This window comes from Cottoperca gobio, chromosome 22 (genome assembly GCF_900634415.1).
Source record: "Cottoperca gobio chromosome 22, fCotGob3.1, whole genome shotgun sequence".
Lineage (NCBI taxonomy): Eukaryota > Metazoa > Chordata > Actinopteri > Perciformes > Bovichtidae > Cottoperca > Cottoperca gobio.
Window position 1 is genome coordinate 3,248,647 of NC_041376.1, and position 19,235 is coordinate 3,267,881.

Sequence of the window (19,235 nt, forward strand, 5' to 3'; positions counted from 1 at the left end):
ATGCACACACACACACACACTAAGACTGAATATCATGTTCTATTTACAAATAAAGATTAATTAAATTGTGTTATTGAGGAGAGTGCTGGGAAAATATGGCATAGGTTGGGTGTGCTTGTGTAACAGGGGGTGATTATGTGGGATGGGGAACATTATTCTTTCAACAGTTTTTGGATTGAGCCGGTTTCTTTATTTGCTCACAACTTCCCCACATTTGGAAAACACTCGCTCACAAGGAACAGATGATGCTGGGGTGCATAACAATTGTTTCGCTTTGATGGTTCAGCCAGTAAGCCAGTGGATCTTCTGATCTTGCCAGAGGTGGATCAGTCATGTACCGCTGCACCTCCACTGTAGCATCCGCTGGTGAGACTTCCTCACCACTACATTTAGTGACTGAGCAAAGCAAAGTGCATGTCTCAGATTTAAACTTCTGACAGAGGCAACCATATTAGCTCCTGCATCTGTCACAATCGAGGTCACTTTGCCTTCAGTGCCCCATTCCTCCATGAGAGACCTCATTGCAGCAGTGATGTTAGCAGCTGTATGAGCTTCAGGGAAAGGCAGCACTCCCAAAAGCACTGTGGCCAGCTTCGCAGAGTCATCCACATAATGGCAGGTCACTGCTAGATATACGTCCATATTAATGGAGGTCCACATATCAGCAGTCAGGCTCACAGCCTCGACCCTCTGCATGACATCCTTGGCCTTCTCCTCCTCCTCGTATTTCTGGACCACCATGTTCTTTAGAGCCCGTCTGGATGGAAGAGTGTATGTGGGATCAAGCAATCCAATTCAGTTGAACACGTCGAGCACCGGACCTGTAGAGAACGCCATTTGTAAATAAAAATGCAATTTCAATCTATTACGACAACAACCCACAAATTGTGCATTGTTTAGAGCGGTTATAAAGTGTTGAGGCGCTCAAATTCAAAGCTGTCTCAACCTGTCAGAATCGAGACGAGGCAGTGGCAGCGGATCACCTGATTGGACCAGTCCGGTGATTCATCCAGGAAATGAAGCAGTTACTGCTTCGGACGTCATATGTCACGTGATTTGAAGCAGTGGTTCTATGTAATTGTAGTCCAGAGTTTGAAGCACGTATCGAAGCTTCAGCATCACACTGCCATCACTACCAGCCCCGCTTCATTATGGCAGCTTCAACAGTGTCTTTATTTAGGTTCCCATGGTAACGAGTCGGACCGTTCACTAGTGATGGGAGGTTTTCAAAGATTCGGCTCTTTTGGCTCAGGCTCCCTTAGAAGAGTGGCTCTTCATTTAGTATCACTCGGAGCCTTCTAATTTAGCCCATTTGTAACAATGGCATGGAAACAGTTAATGATGTAATTAGAGGGGGAGGTCCCAGAGAGGATTGATTGATTGATTGAAATATGTAAACCTTTGTCATGTTTAACAAAACATGAGCAGAATTAAAATCAACGTGAATGAGACTCCATATATTGTGTTGTAATCTGCAGTGTGGGCACCAGGTGGCGCTGCGTCCCTGTCTAATAGTTTGAGCTTCAGTTATCTGAACAGACATCACTGGACAAGCTGTAAAAATAACTATTATTTATTGAGAGACAGAGAAAACAGTTAATAAATACAGAAAAAGGACATAATCATCATTTAACATCCAAATCGCATAGGTTTAATTTACAGAGACAGAAAATCAGATTTCTTTCATGTTGTATATCTTTTCTTAAATTATGATGTCCAACTCCTCCTGCAAAAACATCATGTTGGCCAACAGGACCTTGTTTCCCAAAAGAAAGGAACCAAACAGGTCATTCTATCATTTTGTATTGATGGTTTATCGATGGTAATCTACATTTTAAAAGCTAGTAATCTAATTTCTTTCCAAAATTAAATAAAAAACACTATTATGGACTGAAATCTATGCAACCTGACATGTGACATGGAGGACACAACAAATGAATTTGTATGAATGAATAAATTGTTCTCTCAAATGAACAGAACGTTAAACAATAGTTGACATTTTGCTTTTGTTTGAATGTCACAGGAAACATGAAGCGATGTTGCTGAAATGTGCTGTAACCTTGCGACGTTTTAACATGTGTTTAAACATATATTTGAATATAATGCACAAATACAATTTTGTTAAACAGGAAAAATTGCAAAGTATATCCACATATCTCTGTCCAAGATCAAGACAAGACTGCATTAAACCCAAAGCAGCTACATTAGATTGTTCATGTTTATTTTGCTTAAACCTCGGTTCCTTCTGTTGCATTAAAAATGAACGATGTAATCTAGATTAAAAGGTTGGATTTAATGCCGTTTAATGCATTAAATGCAGCACATGGATGTACTTCAGATTTAGCTACAACTCCTAAAAACATGCTAAAATGTCAACAAAATAATTTATCAATTTCTGCATGCAAATAATAAAGAACACAAAATAAGTATTTTTTTTAGCACAAATTGTTTTTTTCACATCACATGCAAAACTTCATTGAATTAAAAAGATTTGACGAATGTTTAATCTGTAGTCAGATCCACATTGACATAAAAGACGTAGTTTACTTTTGGCACATTTCTTATTAATATTATTAACATGAATGTATTCCAGCTGTGCATTAACAACATAGTTACAAATCAGGCGTTTGTCTCTGTGAATCTATTTTCCTGCTTCTGTTCGTAAAATAAACAGACAAGCGTTTAAATGAAAACACTTTCTTATGGTTGAAGTGAACATTTAAAAGTCAGATGTTTCTGCTGACGCGGTGCTATAGCTTTTTCCTTGTAGAAAGAATTCAGATTCCAGTTCAACAAAAACACAGAAATCCACATGTGGGTTAAAAATGTACATCAGGATAATTACAAAATATAAAACTTAGAACTAAGAGAGAAAGATATGTATGTTAACAAGGAGATGATTGGGGAAATAGTATCTTTGTTCATTTTGCTTGTGAATTACAAGATCCAGTATTTATAAGTGGATCCCCGGAAGGCTTTTATTTCATAGTTCAAATTAGTTTTATATAAAGTAGCTTCCTTAATTGAACCTTGCAGTAAAATGACACAAGCTGATTTGTGCTGTACTTTAATGTATTGAACTAAATCTAAGTTTCTACTGTTGATGATGATGATTGGTGCTTTGTTGACTTCCCAACATCTCCTTCATTAAATAGTTTTCTTTTGGGTATATATATATATATATGTGTGTGACTTGCTATGTTGTGTGTATTTTATATACATGTGTATTTATCAGTAATAGTTGAAATATGTTTACAGTATATATACAGTGTGTGTGTCAATTCTTGTACTCATATCCTTGTGAGGACCGCATAATCTGCCTGCAAAGTGGGGACATGTTAAAAACTGAGGATATTTGATCTTGTTTTCGCTTATTAAAATGTCTGTTTGAGAGTTAAGACTTTAACTATGTCTCAATTTGCGGCTTCTCGAACCTACACTTGCTATTTTGAATGCATAAGAAGCTTTCACACTTACTGAAGTATAGCAAAATGCAGTGCAATGAGTGGATGGTGTACTGATAACTGTCACAGTGTGAAACGCTGATCACAAGTATAAAAGTACAAACACGTGTGTGTGTGTGTGTGTGTGTGTGTGTGTGTGTGTGTGTGTGTGTGTGTGTGTGTGTGTGTGTGTGTGTGTGCGTTTTTGTTTTTTTCTTAGTTATTCTCTGTGAAGTCTCGGCAGACACCTCGGACCAGCAGAGGGATGAACTCAGCGAGGCCGGTGAACTCTCTGGTGAAGAACGTGTGGCTGTCCTTCGGCTCTGATGACATTGATCTGAGGTCATCCACGGGTGCCCAGGCCACGCCCACCGAGTACATGGTGATGCCTGGTGATTGGTGGATGGGAGAAACGTGAGATTTCAATAACAACAAACCACAAACTGTTGTTGTTTTTCTTTACTTAAACTAGAGCTGGGGCGAGTCGCCGGCACATAGAAAGCATTGATTTATATTTTCTGTTTACTTTAACAGCTATGTATGTTTAAGCAAATGGCTGAAACTAACGTTACAAACTGTTGTTATGATCTGTCAACTGTTTCAATTATTTTCCTTGCCCAACACTGATGCAAAAATACATGCCAGTTCTTTAACTGCATATTACTCCAGTTATGAAACTAATCCATGTGCATACTTTGTTTCTTGCTACATTTGTTATAAATAAAATGTTATATGATAAAAATAATATTAAGATAATATTGAAATATTAATAATACACGTTTTTGATTTTAAATTATTAGTAATTATCTTTAGAATGATCAATAAATTAGACGTTAGATTAATCGACTAATTGAAAAAACGATTAGGTGCAGCCATAATTTTAACACACCTTCTTTCTGTGCAGCCATCGCCGGATCCCTGACGTCGTCATATGATTGGCCATCTGTAATCACGATGAGGAAATTGCGGCCTGGTCCCGTCCGCCTGATACAGAAAAAATGACAAATTTAGTTTAACTCAGGCGTCTTCTTCCTCCAGACACAACAAATCCTGCACAGAGAAACTTCAGCAATTCTAGCATTACTGTGTGATTGGATTATATTTTGCAGCAGTGAGTTTCAAGCACTTCAAAGTTATTCTTTAAATTAAATTCTTCCACAAACTTTGTCTTTTTCTCCAGTGAGCTTTCTGCGGTAATGTTTGATTAAAATCTGGTCTTGCTTCAGGCAAACATTTTGTCATTTTGCTATCATATTTCAGTGGTTGTGAGATAAATAACATAGTAAACAAACAAAAATATTTCTGCAACATAAAAGTCTGTTGTTTTAATTAAAAATCTGACTTTTTTTTGTGTAAATACTAAATAGCTTTACATCCTAAGACCAGTTTGGGTTCAGAAACATGCAGAATATGACCAGCCTGGTTGGTGTATTCTAATGGAAGTAGAGTTCAACACTCAGGTGTGTTTCTTACCTGAACAGGTTCTGGGTGGTGTAGCTGATGGCGGCTCCGGTGGCCGTTCCTCCGCTCATGTAGGGGATCCTCTTCAGGGCGTTGATGGAGTCCTCTTTGTTGGAGTGGTCAAACAGGCTGAACTCCAGCCTCTGATCGTAGGTGAACTGCACCGCACCTGGATATCCAACAAACAGTCAGTCAGCCAATCAGTTCATCAATTAATTAGTTTAATCTATTAATCAAATAATTTGTATCCTGTAAAGCTGACCGATGCGAGCTCCCACATCTGAGATCTCAAAGCTTCTAGCGATTCCGGCCAGGAAGTCCAGGACGAGCTGGAAGTTTCCCTCTCCGACGCTGGAGGAACCATCGATGAGGAACCCGATGTTCACCGAGTTGTAGCAGGTTTTACCTTAAAAATGCAAGTTCATTTTACACATTAACATTTTCTCAACTTGGCTATAACTATAACATGTGGCTATATAACATGTACTATGACTTGTTGCAGATCCAGTTTCTCATATAATCTGCTTTAGGGTATTCACTTCTGTACTCTTTTGGCCTTTTCTCTAGCTCCGCCATCACTACCAAATTTCACATATGCTGCATTCATTTTGTGTCGGAATAACTGGAAATGGTTCCCAACTGGGAAAATGCATGTGAACACCCCCTCAATTTGACACAACAACTTGGAAAGCTGGCAAAAATGTTGGTACACGACTTGCCAAGTTGACGTCACATAAGTAAATGTATAGTTAACACCTGAGTCGGAAGAACTTGGTTGAGATTTATGATTTGCTGTGTTCTGTTTGAGATGGGGGAGAATTGTGTCTTACTGCAGAGCAGGTTGTCCAGCGAGCAGAGCTTCTGAGCGAGAGGTTTGACATGTTTGGTGGTGCTGAACCAGCTGGGGATCAAATAACTGAAGAAACCGTTATCTTTACACACCGCCTGCAGGAGGAAGAGACAGACTGCTGTCAAGGAAACATGTTAGATATATACACTAGTACCGTTTTAAAGTTTGTAATCTCAAGCTTGATTTGATACAGTCAGACGGCTGAGAGGAATACTCTGTGTGTTAATGGTCTTTCATGTTGTAGAATGTAATGCAATAATGCAGATAACAATTATGTCTGAATGATATGTTTTTATCTCTGTTATGATAGGAAACATAGGAAACATAAACATACATTTCACAGCTGATTCATAACTTTTCAGAGGTAGTGTATGAGGTTTTTAAATGTTTAATTAATGACAGCACATGTGACTAAAGAGCGCACCTTCTTCATGAAGTCCTTGTCTCGCACCATGGCGAGCTCGTCAGCCGCCGGTTTGGCCACAGACACCAGGAAGACGTTGATGCCAGACTCTCTGGCCAACATGGCCGCCTGCTCCAGGTCGTCAGACGGCCAGCCGTCAACCAGCACCATCATCACCCGGGGGTGACCGCGCCTCCCGCCATTGTCCTGGCTGAAAAAGGTCTCTGCCGTGTGCATGATGGCCTTACCTGCACGAGACCAACAACAAGAAAAGAAACCGGTTAAAGAGACATTTTAATGTCATTTCAGCCACAGAGGTGCTGCCAAAGCTATTTCACAGCTCTTTTAAGGAATTTAGATTATCCTGTGTGTGTGTGTGTGTGTGTGTGTGTGTGTGTGTGTGTGTGTGTGTGTGTGTGTGTGTGTGTGTGTGTGTTTTCTCTTATAAGCCAATGTGAACATTTTAGACCTAGAAAGGGTCCTCATGAATACAGTATAAAGCACAGACGTGCATCCGTGTGTGTGTATTGTACCTGTGTTGGTGTCTCCTCCCAGGTAAGCCAGCTCCTTGATGGCAAACAGCAGCTCTTTAGGTTGAGTGTAGTTGCTCAGCAAGAACTCAGTCCTTGGAGAACCACTGCACACATAATCCAGGTGAAAGACAAGACAAGAAAGTTCAATTATTTTGTATTTTATTATTTATTTTTTAATCAGAATTCGCAAATGATTGCGTCGTGTGTGTGTGTGTGTTTGTCTGACCTGGCCTGGATCAGTCCTATATGCGGTCCTGTTGATCCGACTCTCAACATGGCTGCCAGTTTGGTGACAAAGTTCTTCTGTAGGTTGAACCTCCGCTGCCCAATGTTGTTACTGCTATCGATCACCATAGCTATATCCATCGGACAGTCTGCGCACACACACACGCACACACACGCACACACACGCACACACAATGTGCTAGTTAAACAATCTTAGTTCATGTTCAATCTGTAAGTCCTGCAGCAAAAACAAATAGACAGTGTACCTTTGTTTCCACCTGTCAGGGCTTTCTTCACTGATGGCTTCTTCAGTGGTTTCTTTGCTGCTGCAACACACACACACACACACACACACACACACACACACACACACGGAGGTCAGCTCCACATTGTGTATAAGAACATCTCTTAGCTCTTGTAAATCACAGTCATTTGTAACTATTACTTTTTACCTGGTTGTGCGGCTGCAGGCAGAATTGTGGCAGTGATCTCACTCGTCAACTCCAGTGGGACATCAACAGGCTCTGGTTAGACACACACACACACACACACACACAACACACACACACACACACACACACACACACACACACACACACGCACACACAAAAAGGCAATTAGTTTTGTATATTAAAGTAAATTCTGGTATATTTCCTTCATTTCAATGAAACAGTTTCCAAGTTTAATCGTTGGACAATGATGTTAATGATGACAGATGTTAAGTATAAGTAATATTCATTTATATATCACCACAGTTACAAAAGCTAATCACAAGAAAACACACACAAGAAAAATCAAAGCATAGTAATATAAAGATTACACAGTAATGAGAGGATGTGAACATTTCATGCTGCTTTAAGTGGCTTTTCCCCTCTAGGGGGCGGTGGAACTCCACAACTAGCTGTAAACCCTGACACACACACACACACTCACACGCACACACACACACACACATTTCTATAAATAAGTACCTTGTTCTTAGCGGTTATGTCTATGTCTACGTAATAATATATAAAAGTAAAAAATAAAATCCAGAAAGTGTTCAAGTTTGTGATGAAGACAGTTAGATACTGTTGAAAGCTCCAAAAAAGGTTAGTAAGTGGACCATGAGTTGAGTTTGTTTTGTGAAAGAAACAAATGTCATGGCTTTCAGACCGATATGTGTAATTTCAGATAATTCTGGGTGACAAGAAATGTCATCATTTAATGAATCTAATGCAGCGAATACTAAACAGTGTCTTCAATGATCTTGTTTTTTGTTTCAATAATCCAAAAACAATTTATTTAGCTTCACAGGACAATCGACAAACCAATCGATGTATGACCAAAACGGCTCCACCTACTGGTGAGGCTGAAGGAGGCGGTCCAGCGGGACAGGGCCTGTGATTGGATCCCGTGGGCGTAGGAGCTCATGTAGTTGTGTCGTCCCTGCAGCCTCAGAACCCTGACGGTGCCGCCAGACTGACCCAGCACTCCACTGCAGAGCAAAGACAAGCGTAAAGTTTAAGTATAATTCTGTTTTATTTCTGCTCTTATTTTCCTTGTTTTCTTTAGGCCTAGTCCACAAATACACAGGTATGTTTTTAAATGTGGCTTTTTCTTTGGGTTTTGGCCTTTTCTAAAACCAGCAGCTGTTTGGTTTCGCGAAGCAGACTTGAAACAGAGTTTAATAAAAGTAACCTATAATAAAAACGGTCAGGTTTAAAATGGAAAGATTTCCCAACAGGTGTCGATCAGGTGTCCTTGATCTTTGCATAAAAACATCTAAGAACAGGTAAATATGGTTTAAAAGATTCAGACTTCAGAGGAATCAGAGAGGACAGGAAGATGAGATATAAGGAAGTGAAGAATTGAAGGAATGAGTTTTTCCCCCCGTGGCCCTCTGCAGAGGAAGGAGGAGGTCATTCAGGGTTGAGAGCTTAATCCTTCAGTCATGCACATTCCTTCGTAGTGTTGGTGTTTGGTTGAGGTTCAGCAGACAGCAGGACTCACGCTGCTCATAATTATGTCACATCTGTAGCTGCTGTCGGTCGCTTACATTTCATACAGAGGGTAAACAGGTCCGGCAATAACAATCATTTAGTGCTGCTAAACATCCACACATGCGCAATGATATTATATTGATTGAATATGATCCAAATCTTGCAGATAAACCTAGAAACGATGATGAACATCTCCCTGAAAGGATCTGGCCCCCTTCAAAGAGCCGTAATTCTCATCACTACCTCCATCCAACCTGACTTCAACTCATCAACATAAAGATCTATCTGTGTTGGACGAACCGCTGACTTCAAACTGGAGAAAACCAGAGAGAGAAGAAAGGTATGAAGAACGCTCGCAGGTGTAACATGTTAAGTCCTACTTGTGGATAGCAGCTCCACAGACAGAGGAAACGGAGGCGTAGATCTTCGTCCCGAATACCGACACCCTCCACTGGCTGCAGTCAGTAGGACACAAAACTACCATGCCGTCCTTCTCCAGGTCTGCTCCACGGGTCACACAGGTCACCGGGTACGGCGCTGATCGATAACACACAACAACAATCATGTTTGACAAGATTTCTGAAGGGAAATGTAGTCAGCAGAATAAGTTTAGAATAAGTAACAATAACATCTCTACAGAGCTAACAGTGTGAACCTGAGGGGGAGCGGGAGGGAGGCCGTGGGTCGTTGAATCAGTGATTGGCTTGTAATAACTTGTAGGCGATTTAAAGATAAAGTCAAAATAATACACAGAACACCTTTAAAAGAGATAAAAATGAATCAAAAACAGGAAGAAATCCTCTGGATTTACGACGGGATATCAAAAAGTTTACTGTTACATAACCCTATTCATGAGAAAGAGCCAGTAATGTATTCAGAATAATAAATCTGCTCTTTGAAAGGACTGACTTGGGATAAAAGGAGCTTTTCATCTGTTTCCTCTATTAGAGAGAAAACAGAGTTTCAATTTTGGGAATTCTTTATGATTCGGGGCTCAAAATAAACACGATGGAAAAAAGGTTCTGAGGATCGACAACAAGTCATACAGGAAGGTTTAAAGTTACCGCTGCCTGCCCAGAGACACAGAGAGACCCACAGAAATAATTCATCAAAGTTAAGAGGCACACACTAAGCTTTTCTTTTCGCAGATCAGGTTTAAGACTCAGTATTTTACTAAAACAGGTGGTCACTGTAGTTTTTATAAGAAAAAAACCCAGAAGGAAATAGTTCATTTGTTGGGGTCTATTTTCAACGGCGGATTAATCCACATTTGGTCTCTAGTGAGTTATGGAGCAGCAGGACGGTGTGTGTGGAATAGATGAGTCCATGTTTGGACAACAATGGAGCTCTGTGGCACAGAGGAAGAAGAGATCAGGCTTTGATACACACAATACTTGTTTGTAGGTACATTCACTGTTGGATGGAGACTGAATGAGAAGAAAAATGTAGATTATAACCAGAACTACCCTAAAACTGCAACCTTTTTAGCTTTTGACCCCTTCAGACAAAACTATTCCTACAGTACTTAAGACTTTCATACGTTTCCTTTCACAGTGGGTTTTTAGTTTATGTTAGTTTAGTTTAATTGTAACATTTTAGAAGCGTATAAATGCCTTGTTCAGCGTTTGGTTGTACTTTGCTCTGACCTCTTGTGTCACTTCTGGTTCCAATAAAACAAGATGGCAACGGCAAAAATGCCAAACTCGAGCCTTCAAAACTGTCATAGTGAGTAAATGCACTTCTTATACACAGTCTATAATAGACAGATAGACAGACGGACAGACAGACGGACAGACAGACAGACAGACAAACAGACAGACATACAGACAGACAGACAGACAGGTAACATTCAGGACTGACTGGATTCTGAGCCAAATGTTGCGGAGATCAAGAAGAAAAGACCTGCAGAGAAAAAGAGAGATCACATTAACCCGTCATCAAATACACAAGAAAGAAAGAAAGAAAGTTAAACCACAGAACAGTACCTGTCAGAGGCAGCAGGACAGACAGCTGAGACATTTTTGCACCTGAAACACAGAATAATGTGAAGAAAACATTAAAAATGTCAGTAAATATATATATATATATATATATATATATATATATATATATATATATATATATATATATATATATATATATGTATGTCTATATACATGACACATGATTACACAGTTAGTAAACAATACACACACATAAAACATGGTTATACATGGATGAACCAGACATTAACCTCCAGCAGTAAACAATCTGTAAAACAGTCACTAAATCCGCCTGGTCGGTCAGTTAGTAAAACAATTAACAGCTAATCCAGTAAATGAGTTAATACTGTTATCATGGTACAGGAATAAAGTGTAAGAATACACCGTGAGCGGAGCAGGCAGATGATGGTTAACAAAATCAGTCATCTGGTACTGAATGAGCATATCGGTAAAGTCAGCAGTTAACAGCCATAAACTGTTTGTCCCTAAACTACGGAAGCCCTGAGAGGCAAGTGAGAAAAAAACATTCTGGTGATCCATTCTTTAAGTCTATATAGTTTTCTCTTCTGTGTGTGACTTAAGTTTTAATTATTAATTTAAAAAATCTGTGAAAACAGGTTAAAAATAAAAGATATTTTGTCAGAACTATGTTTGTTGTTGTAATACTCAGTCCGGCCACACGAGGCAGAAGTGCCTTTAAAATGCATTTCTAGCCAATAGAAATAAAACTTGCTAACATACAATATGTGTACCTTATGTTTAGATTGCATAGTCAAATTAAAACTCACCTGGAGGAAAACATGAATGTTTTAAGTTAGGGCTGGGAGATATGACGATATATATTGTCAAAACTATATAAAAATGTCTAATTTAATTTATAACTGTTAAAGAAAATAAAAGCAGAGATCAGGCCTTAACGTTCTTAAAATGATTAATACTTCACAGAGGTGTTGGCTTTATGGTTATTTCATATTGACTTTTTATTTATTGAATTACCAGAAGACATACTATATCAAGTTATATATATTTATATAGAAATTAAATGATCTATTTAGTGATAGAAGATTTAAGCCATATCCCCTAACCCTATTTTTAGTGCTATTTAGAACATGGGGTAGTGGTGCACTTCAGCCTCTTGTGGCAGGAATTAGTATTACAACAACAAACAAAACCTTTTTTTATCTACATAAAATTAGAAAGATAAACCTTTTTTGTTCACCTGTTCCTAAATCATTTCCTAAACACATGCATTTTTGCTAGCCGTACTATTTTAAAACACTTATAAACAGTCTCCAGCACAGACTATTTCTTCATGCAGGCACTGTTAATGCGGAAGTGTTTAGAAGGTTTTAGAAAATAATGCATGTGTTTGTGAAGCACGGAGCATATGACTGGATAAATGAGATTTGGATTATACAGCATGAGTTGTGTCAGAGTTTGTAAACTGATGTTTTGAAATAGTTTTGCTGTTGTTAAATGGGCTCTCAAGGATTTCAAGGTAAAACAAGGTGAGTAATTAACAAATGGTCAACGTGGGGGTGAAGTACTGTAATGTATATACATGATACATAGTTATACTGTGATTTCCAGCCAATAAAACCAGTAAACAACAATAAAATGACAATTTACTGTATGAAACAGCCACCATGTCAGCAAACCACTCATGCAATAGTTTGTGAACCAGTTGGCAAACCAAGCAGTAAACCCTTAAACAAGGTTGTCTTGTAAAGACAGTTAAGCAGTCAGCCAGAAACAATCAATCAACTGGTAAAGCAGCGGGTTCAGCAGTTAACAGACAAAGTCAATCAGCAAACAATATTCAAGCCAGTTTTCCAATTCCTTGTCAGACAAAACCAGTCAGCAAATAAACCAATAATCAAGCCAGTAAATCATAAGTCATAAACTGTTGACTAACTAATTATTGGCCAGCCATTAAACCAATCAGGAAGTTAGTAAACCAATCAGTAAATCAGTGAACTAATCAGTAAACTAGCTATTCGTAACAGTCTGTAAGTAAAGCAGGCAGGAACAACTGTTACTGTTAGTTACTAAACCAGCGCTGCAACGATTAGCTACTCAATTAGTAGTCAATCGACAATTATTACCAGTTATTTTGAGAATCTCTGCATGTTTTTTATGCAAAAATGGCAGAAAATACTGTTTTCAGCCTCTCGAATATAGAGATGTGCTGCTTTTCTCTGTTTTACATCCTGTTAAAATGAATATCTTTGTGTTTTGGACTGACAAAAACAAGACATTTAAAGACCTCACCTTGGACGTTGAGAAACTGGACATTTTACGGACTAATCGATTAATCAATTCATCAATAATGAAAATAATTGTAAGTTTCAGCCCTAAAAACAATCAGTAAACCAACTAACAGACAAATCAAATTAACACTTAATACATGCAAACCAGTTAGTAAATAAATCTGAGCCAATCACACAAGTCAACCAGCTAACTGGTTTACCAATCAGTAAAACAGGCAGGTAACACATTATTGGTCAGTCAGTAAGAGAATCAGGCAGATAGTAAATTAATTACCATTCAACCAGTCAGTCAGTCAGTCAGTCAGTAAAGTATTTGGCAGCAGGAAAGAAAACAGTCAGCAAGTCACTCTGTTTGGATTTAAAGCAGCCAATCAATCAGTCAATAAACCAGAAAGCCGTTCATTCATTCATTCATTCATTCATCCAGTTAGCAAATAAAGCAGCAAACTCAGTCGTCTTACTGACTGTTTCTGCAGCAGTCGTCTCAGGAAAACTATTCAGAGTTTATTCCCTGGAAGGAGCAGGCGGTAAGCCGATGATGCTGAGCTGGTGTCGATCGTCCAGCGAGAGAGAGGCAGCCCTTTAAATAAGCTGTCTCACACACACACACACACACACACACACACACACACACACCTTACCGTTGTGACATCAGAGGGGGAGGTGGGAGGGGCTTCACTGACAGGTTGACATGAAGGGGAGAGAAACAGAAAACAGAATAATGAAAAACTTACCACAGTTAGTAATGATTCAACAACTGAGAAATGTTTATTGTTTGTTTGCGTGTTCGGTCATTTTATAACGTCTATTCCTGGAGCCCAGATTATAATAACACAATTACCGGATCTAGCGAGACGTACGTTTGTCTTGAATAACAAACTGAAGCAATTAAAGTTCACACTGAAAATATTTCTTTAATTTAACGACGGCTTTATCCCCACTTTTCTTTTTCCTTTCTCTCTGTCTTTTATTTTACGTAATGTTTTCCAAATGTTGTGTCCTTTAACAAACACTGTTTCCACAGATGGACTAAGTGTCTGACCCTGGGCCTCCTGATCAGATATGAAACATTAAAAAAACAATAAGCGATTGTAATGTGTTCTTACTTCTGCTGCGAGTAAGAACGTTTTATTGTTACAGCTAGAAGGTTGGAAAAATTACTCTAATTTTATCTGACACATGCAAAACTGCTGTTGTTGTTGTTGTTGTTGTTGTTGTTGTTGTTGTTGGCGGTAATGTGCAAGTAGCATAATAACAACAACAAAAGTAAGCACACAGACCATATTGCAAAGAGATCCCCAGACGCCTAAACAGGCCCAGAGTACTTCCTCACTTCATACCCCTCTATTTCGGCCCCCCTTGCTCCGACCACACTCATCTTCCACCTCAGCCTTCAGTTTGATCTCAACGACACACCTGTTAAGTTTAGAGACTGCATCTTGGACGGTACTGCGGTGACAACATCTGTCCACAGACACGCCAACACCTGTCAAAGTACTCAAAACAGCCTCTGTGGTAGTTTCTGCTGCAGTAGGTCTATCCAGGACAACATTTTGTCTCGATGACACACACACACACACACACACACACACACACACACACACACACACACACACACACACACACACACACACACTCACACTCACACAATCTAAGCCTGAGTCCAAGTTCAAGTTGGTAGTACTTAAAGGAGTAGTTCACCCAAAAAACATATAAATGATACACAGTGCTCACCTGCCTCTCTATGGTCCCAAAGAGAGAGGAGCCCCCGGAAAATGAAAGCATATAAGTGCAAACAGACTTTGATGGAGGCTGAAGGAAAGACAGCAAAAGACGTTATAAAACGTCCAACAAACTTGTCGAAAACTTTCCAGAAGGATAATCCGGAAATGTTTTTGTTTAGCGAAAATAATTGTGTTTGGATTTCCATGAGACGACTGGATACAAGATACTTGAACAATTTTGCTCTGAAATCTTCCCGACGTTTCATAACTTGTTTTGCCGCCATTCATCTTTTTCCATAGAGAGGGACGATAGAGAGCCTTGGGAGGGGGGAGGGGGGGAGTTCTACATACAATTTATATTGTGTTTGGGTTTAAACACTGAAGTTTAAGTACTACGAGCAGGACTGGAAATGTAAACAGGTTGCTGTGAGGTAGGAGAGAGAAGCAGGTTTGTAGCTGCAGGACTCTTCATGTTAGCCTCGTTCCATCACCTGCTCGCTGTGGAGGGCCGGGCGGAGCTCAGGGCCAGCTCGGCAACGTTACCTGTGTGCAGGTATACAGGCACACCAGACAGCAGCGGTCAGGAATGCAGCTTGGCAAGCTCCCAGCATGCAGCTGGTAAAATGAGAAGGGCGAAGAAAAAGTCTCGGGGAAGAATGTAACTGGAGAGAAAGAGGACATTTTCTGAAGGCTTTCATGGAAGGGATACTGAGATAAATAGATATGAAATATGTGAGAAAAATATGAAAGACTAAACTCTGTGTGAGGTTCAGAATTAACTTGTTTCAGATGGAAAACCGACTCAGTTTTCGGGGGTTCTTGTGAGTGTGTTTTGGGTCTCAGCTCCTCGGCAACACTAATACTCTCTTCCCGTATGATGGAAGCTTCAGTCAAAACAGTCTTGTTGCCAGGCAGATTTCTAAGAGCTGATGAGTATCAGGAGCTTGTTTGTCGGAAAGCTTCACAGCTTTCTGTAGCTCAGAGGTGCTATTGTATAACGATAAGATATGGAACAAGGGACTGAGCAGCGTAATATCATCCAGGCTGGTTTCTTTTCTTTTCTCGGAGAAAGGGAACATTTAATCTTTTTCAAAAACATCAGATGTTCTACTTTTGTCTGGGTTATAGAACAGTCTCAGTGTCAAATGGACTGTGACAGTGTCCCGATGTTCAGGGTTTGTAGAAGTTAAAGTCTGGTTCATTCCTGCCGTAGACGATGTGAGGGGACAACAGTTGGAGCTCTTCCCGTCTCTGATTCTGAAGCATCAGAACAACAACCGAGTTCGGAAAGAAATCTGGTTTCTTTGATTAAAAAGTCAGAAAATGTACAACCTGTGGGATTCAAAACATAACGATGAGAAGTCAACAACAACTCCCAGGGTGCATTTCAGTCAGAAACATCCAATCACAGAGCTTCACCTTCTGCCAACAGAAAGCTGATAAAACGTTCAGTAGTTTAAATCAGTTCACCTTCTGGATCACTTTGGGATGAATTCAGTTCTGGAGATCTGGCGAGGATGCAACCACCAGTGTCCTAAAAGAAGCAAACTATAATTGTAATAACTGACATTATCCCCGGAGAATTGTCGCCCGCATGCTCTGCGTGATATATTACTTGATTCGCACGGGATTAAGATCACAGACCTCCACAATCATCACAAATTACAAGAGGTCCCCAGGTAATACTAGTCCAGAGCAAACAGGGCTGTAGTGATACTTAATACCACTGAATCACTGAACGTCCATGTTTGCTTAGTTCAAGTCTCCTTTGTTTGACTTTCTTTCAACACAACTCATGGATGCATTGCAGCATCAGAGTGTCCTTGAACGCATCAACAACACAGAGTTCTTGATGGATCGTCTCTCAAGCAAGTTTGGAGTCTCTGCAGGTTTTTACTCCTGAAGGAAGGAAACCAATCTGATGGATGAAATAGAAAATGGCCCCCCTGCCTGAACACCTGTATCGTCTTCCACCTGGATTAGTGTAAATACTCCAAATAACTTTCTCCTGATATAAAAAGCTGGTCTCTGTATCCCCTGAGAAGCTGCTTACAGGTGCAGACACCTGATCTGTGTGTGTCAGAGAGTCCTCGCCGAACAAACAGGTCTTTGTGTGAACCACCATGTTATCTCTGTCCTGTAGAAACCTCGTATCGTCTGGGTACTGTGACGACAGGTCGACAGATTCAAGTGTTTACATGCTTCATGATGCATCTGATGGTCGGCCGAGGTCACAGCAGGAGCTGAACAGGAGCCAATCGTATATTTTTGTGGCTGTGTGCTTGTGTTGTCAGCAGGACGACATCTGGAGATGGAAAATGGGTCAAAATTAGGTTGTACAACAAAGTGCACCACAATGTCCTCACTGCGATACAAGACACCGAGCAGTCTCTGTGTTTACTGGCTCAGCTGTTTGCTCCTTCCCCACTTCCTATCGCCCTACTTCTGGAGCCTATGCTCGGATCTTCGAACTCGGCCTTCATTTTGATCACCTGTAAAGTGTGTAGTTGAGGAGAGGAAACAAGAAGAGAGGAAACAAGAGGAGGATACAGGAGGAAAGGAAACAAGAGAGAGGAAACAAGAGGAGGATACAGGAGGAGAAGGAGGAAGAGAAACAAGAGGAGAGAAAACAAGAGGAGGATACAGGAGGCGAGGAAACAAGAGGAGGATACAGGAGGAGAGGAAACAAGAGAGAGGAAAACAAGAGGAGGATTACAGGAGGAGAGGAAACAAGAGGAGGATACAAGAGGAGAGGAACAAGATGGAGGATACAGGAGGAGAGGAAACAAGAGGAGGATACAGGAGGAGAGGAAACAAGAGGAGGATACAGGAGGAGAGGAAACAAGAGGAGGATACAGGAGGAGAGGAAACAAGAGGAGGATACAGGAGGAGAGGAGAAGTTATCCAACCAGTGGAACAGAAGATTTGTGGTTATACTCACTCAGAGTCAGATTCTGTTACAAAATCTAATGAAGCAGAAAAGCTGTGAAAATATTCAGAGCCGTTGTTCTCTCGGTGACGGGGAAGATGATGTTTGTTTTGTGTGGAGCGCTCAGACTCAGATCGTTTAGCTCCATGTCAGAGGTCTCAAGACAAATATATTTCTTGGTCAAATTTAAAGAAAAATAAAAGCTATTATTACTTATTACATTTTTATCTTTTGGTCTGATGTGGGAAAAAGAAACATCGAGGAGTTATTACCAGTAAACGTATTTATATACAAATATACTTTCTTACATGCGCAGGTACAAGTGTGTGTAACGAGTTCTTAATGATCATTTGTCAAAGCATCACTGTGTGTGAAGACAAGTCATCTCTGTGTCAGGATGTGTTCAGCGTAGCTAGGCTAGGGTTAGCGCTAAGCTAGTGTAGCTAGGCTAGGTTAGCGCTAAGCTAGCCTAGCTCCATTGAAGGAGAAACAACACACCTTCCAGCAACACTCTGGCCTCTTTCTAGGAACTCAGCGGGAGAGAGTTCTGCTTCCCCAACCTCCACTATTATGATCATGTGAGAAACTCTCTCACATCCTCCGAACACGTAATGTCAAACTACGTGTTCTCTGGTTTCAGTCGTCTCAAAGTTTGGCTTTAACACAATGTTGTTATATCAGCTTCAAAATCTTGTCATGGACATGTATTTATTTAAATTACAGTGTTAACTTTCAAACAGCGTCACCAGGACACTGTTACACTCTTTAACGTGTTCTGTCTTTAGCATGAAATATTCATGACTTAATAATCAACAGTCAAAATGACAGTTTGGGGGAAAACATTCTTAGTTATGACAATGGTGTAATATAATGGACTTAATTATAACGTTTACCCAGATTTGAGCGAAATGAATGGATCATTTAATGGATTTGCAACCTTATTATTATTAATAACACCCAGTGTTATCTTCAATTCTTGAAGAAACTCATCAACGAAGAATCAAACTTGCGCTCACTACTCCCCAAACATGTGCATTTTCACTCCACTTTGGACGAGTAGCGCAATGTGTTGCCTTGTTTACCTGCCTCAGTGTCCGAGATGAAGCCACACTTCAGACTGTGCAGAAACCAAACGCTCTTCTTAGCCTCCTTGCACTTGTTCCCTTTTTCTTTTAGAATCCATTTCAAAAAGGTACTCATGACTTACAAGGCTTTACATGGCCAAGCGCCAGCGTACATCAGTAAACTTTAACTCCCTACTGTCCAAGAAGGCCTCTCAGATCAGCTGGTGAGGCCTGATACTGTGCATGTCGGAGGTCAAAGGTGATCGAGCTTCTGCTGTACCGACAGCTCAGCGTTGGAAAAGTCTTCAGTCGGTAAGTATTCGATCTGCTGACACGGTTTCTGCTTTTGAATCCTGTGACTTGGGTTTG

General features: G+C 40.1%; 1 protein-coding gene across 3 annotated transcripts; it reads right to left on the reverse strand.

Annotated features, from left to right (window-relative positions):
• Positions 1 to 1,584: 1,584 nt before the first annotated feature.
• Positions 1,585 to 13,704, reverse strand: coch (coagulation factor C homolog, cochlin (Limulus polyphemus)). 3 transcript variants are annotated; one of them, XM_029460731.1, is made up of 15 exons: positions 13,615 to 13,704; positions 10,883 to 10,924; positions 10,758 to 10,799; positions 9,278 to 9,434; positions 8,259 to 8,392; positions 7,368 to 7,439; positions 7,182 to 7,238; positions 6,917 to 7,064; positions 6,691 to 6,794; positions 6,179 to 6,405; positions 5,735 to 5,849; positions 5,167 to 5,310; positions 4,917 to 5,073; positions 4,333 to 4,427; positions 1,585 to 3,832 (listed from the first exon to the last, which is right to left on the reverse strand). In XM_029460731.1, exons 2-15 carry the CDS (start codon positions 10,914 to 10,916, stop codon positions 3,660 to 3,662), a joined length of 1,659 nt encoding a protein of 552 aa, XP_029316591.1. In that variant the 5' UTR covers positions 10,917 to 10,924; positions 13,615 to 13,704; the 3' UTR covers positions 1,585 to 3,659. The 3 variants fall into 3 exon arrangements, with proteins under 3 accessions (XP_029316591.1, XP_029316589.1, XP_029316590.1); XM_029460729.1 differs by having other exon boundaries at positions 7,182 to 7,241; XM_029460730.1 differs by having other exon boundaries at positions 7,182 to 7,241; positions 13,611 to 13,701.
• Positions 13,705 to 19,235: the final 5,531 nt, after the last annotated feature.

Excerpts from the sequence above, each read along its gene's own strand:
- coch (XM_029460729.1), bottom strand. The coding sequence starts at position 10,916 with ATGTCTCAGCTGTCTGTCCTGCTGCCTCTGACAG. Across the intron at positions 7,440-8,258 it reads CGCCTCCTTCAGCCTCACCA|AGCCTGTTGATGTCCCACTG; the intron begins GTAGGTGGAGCC and ends GTGTCTAACCAG. Across the intron at positions 5,311-5,734 it reads GCTGGACAACCTGCTCTGCA|GTAAAACCTGCTACAACTCG; the intron begins GTAAGACACAAT and ends TGCATTTTTAAG.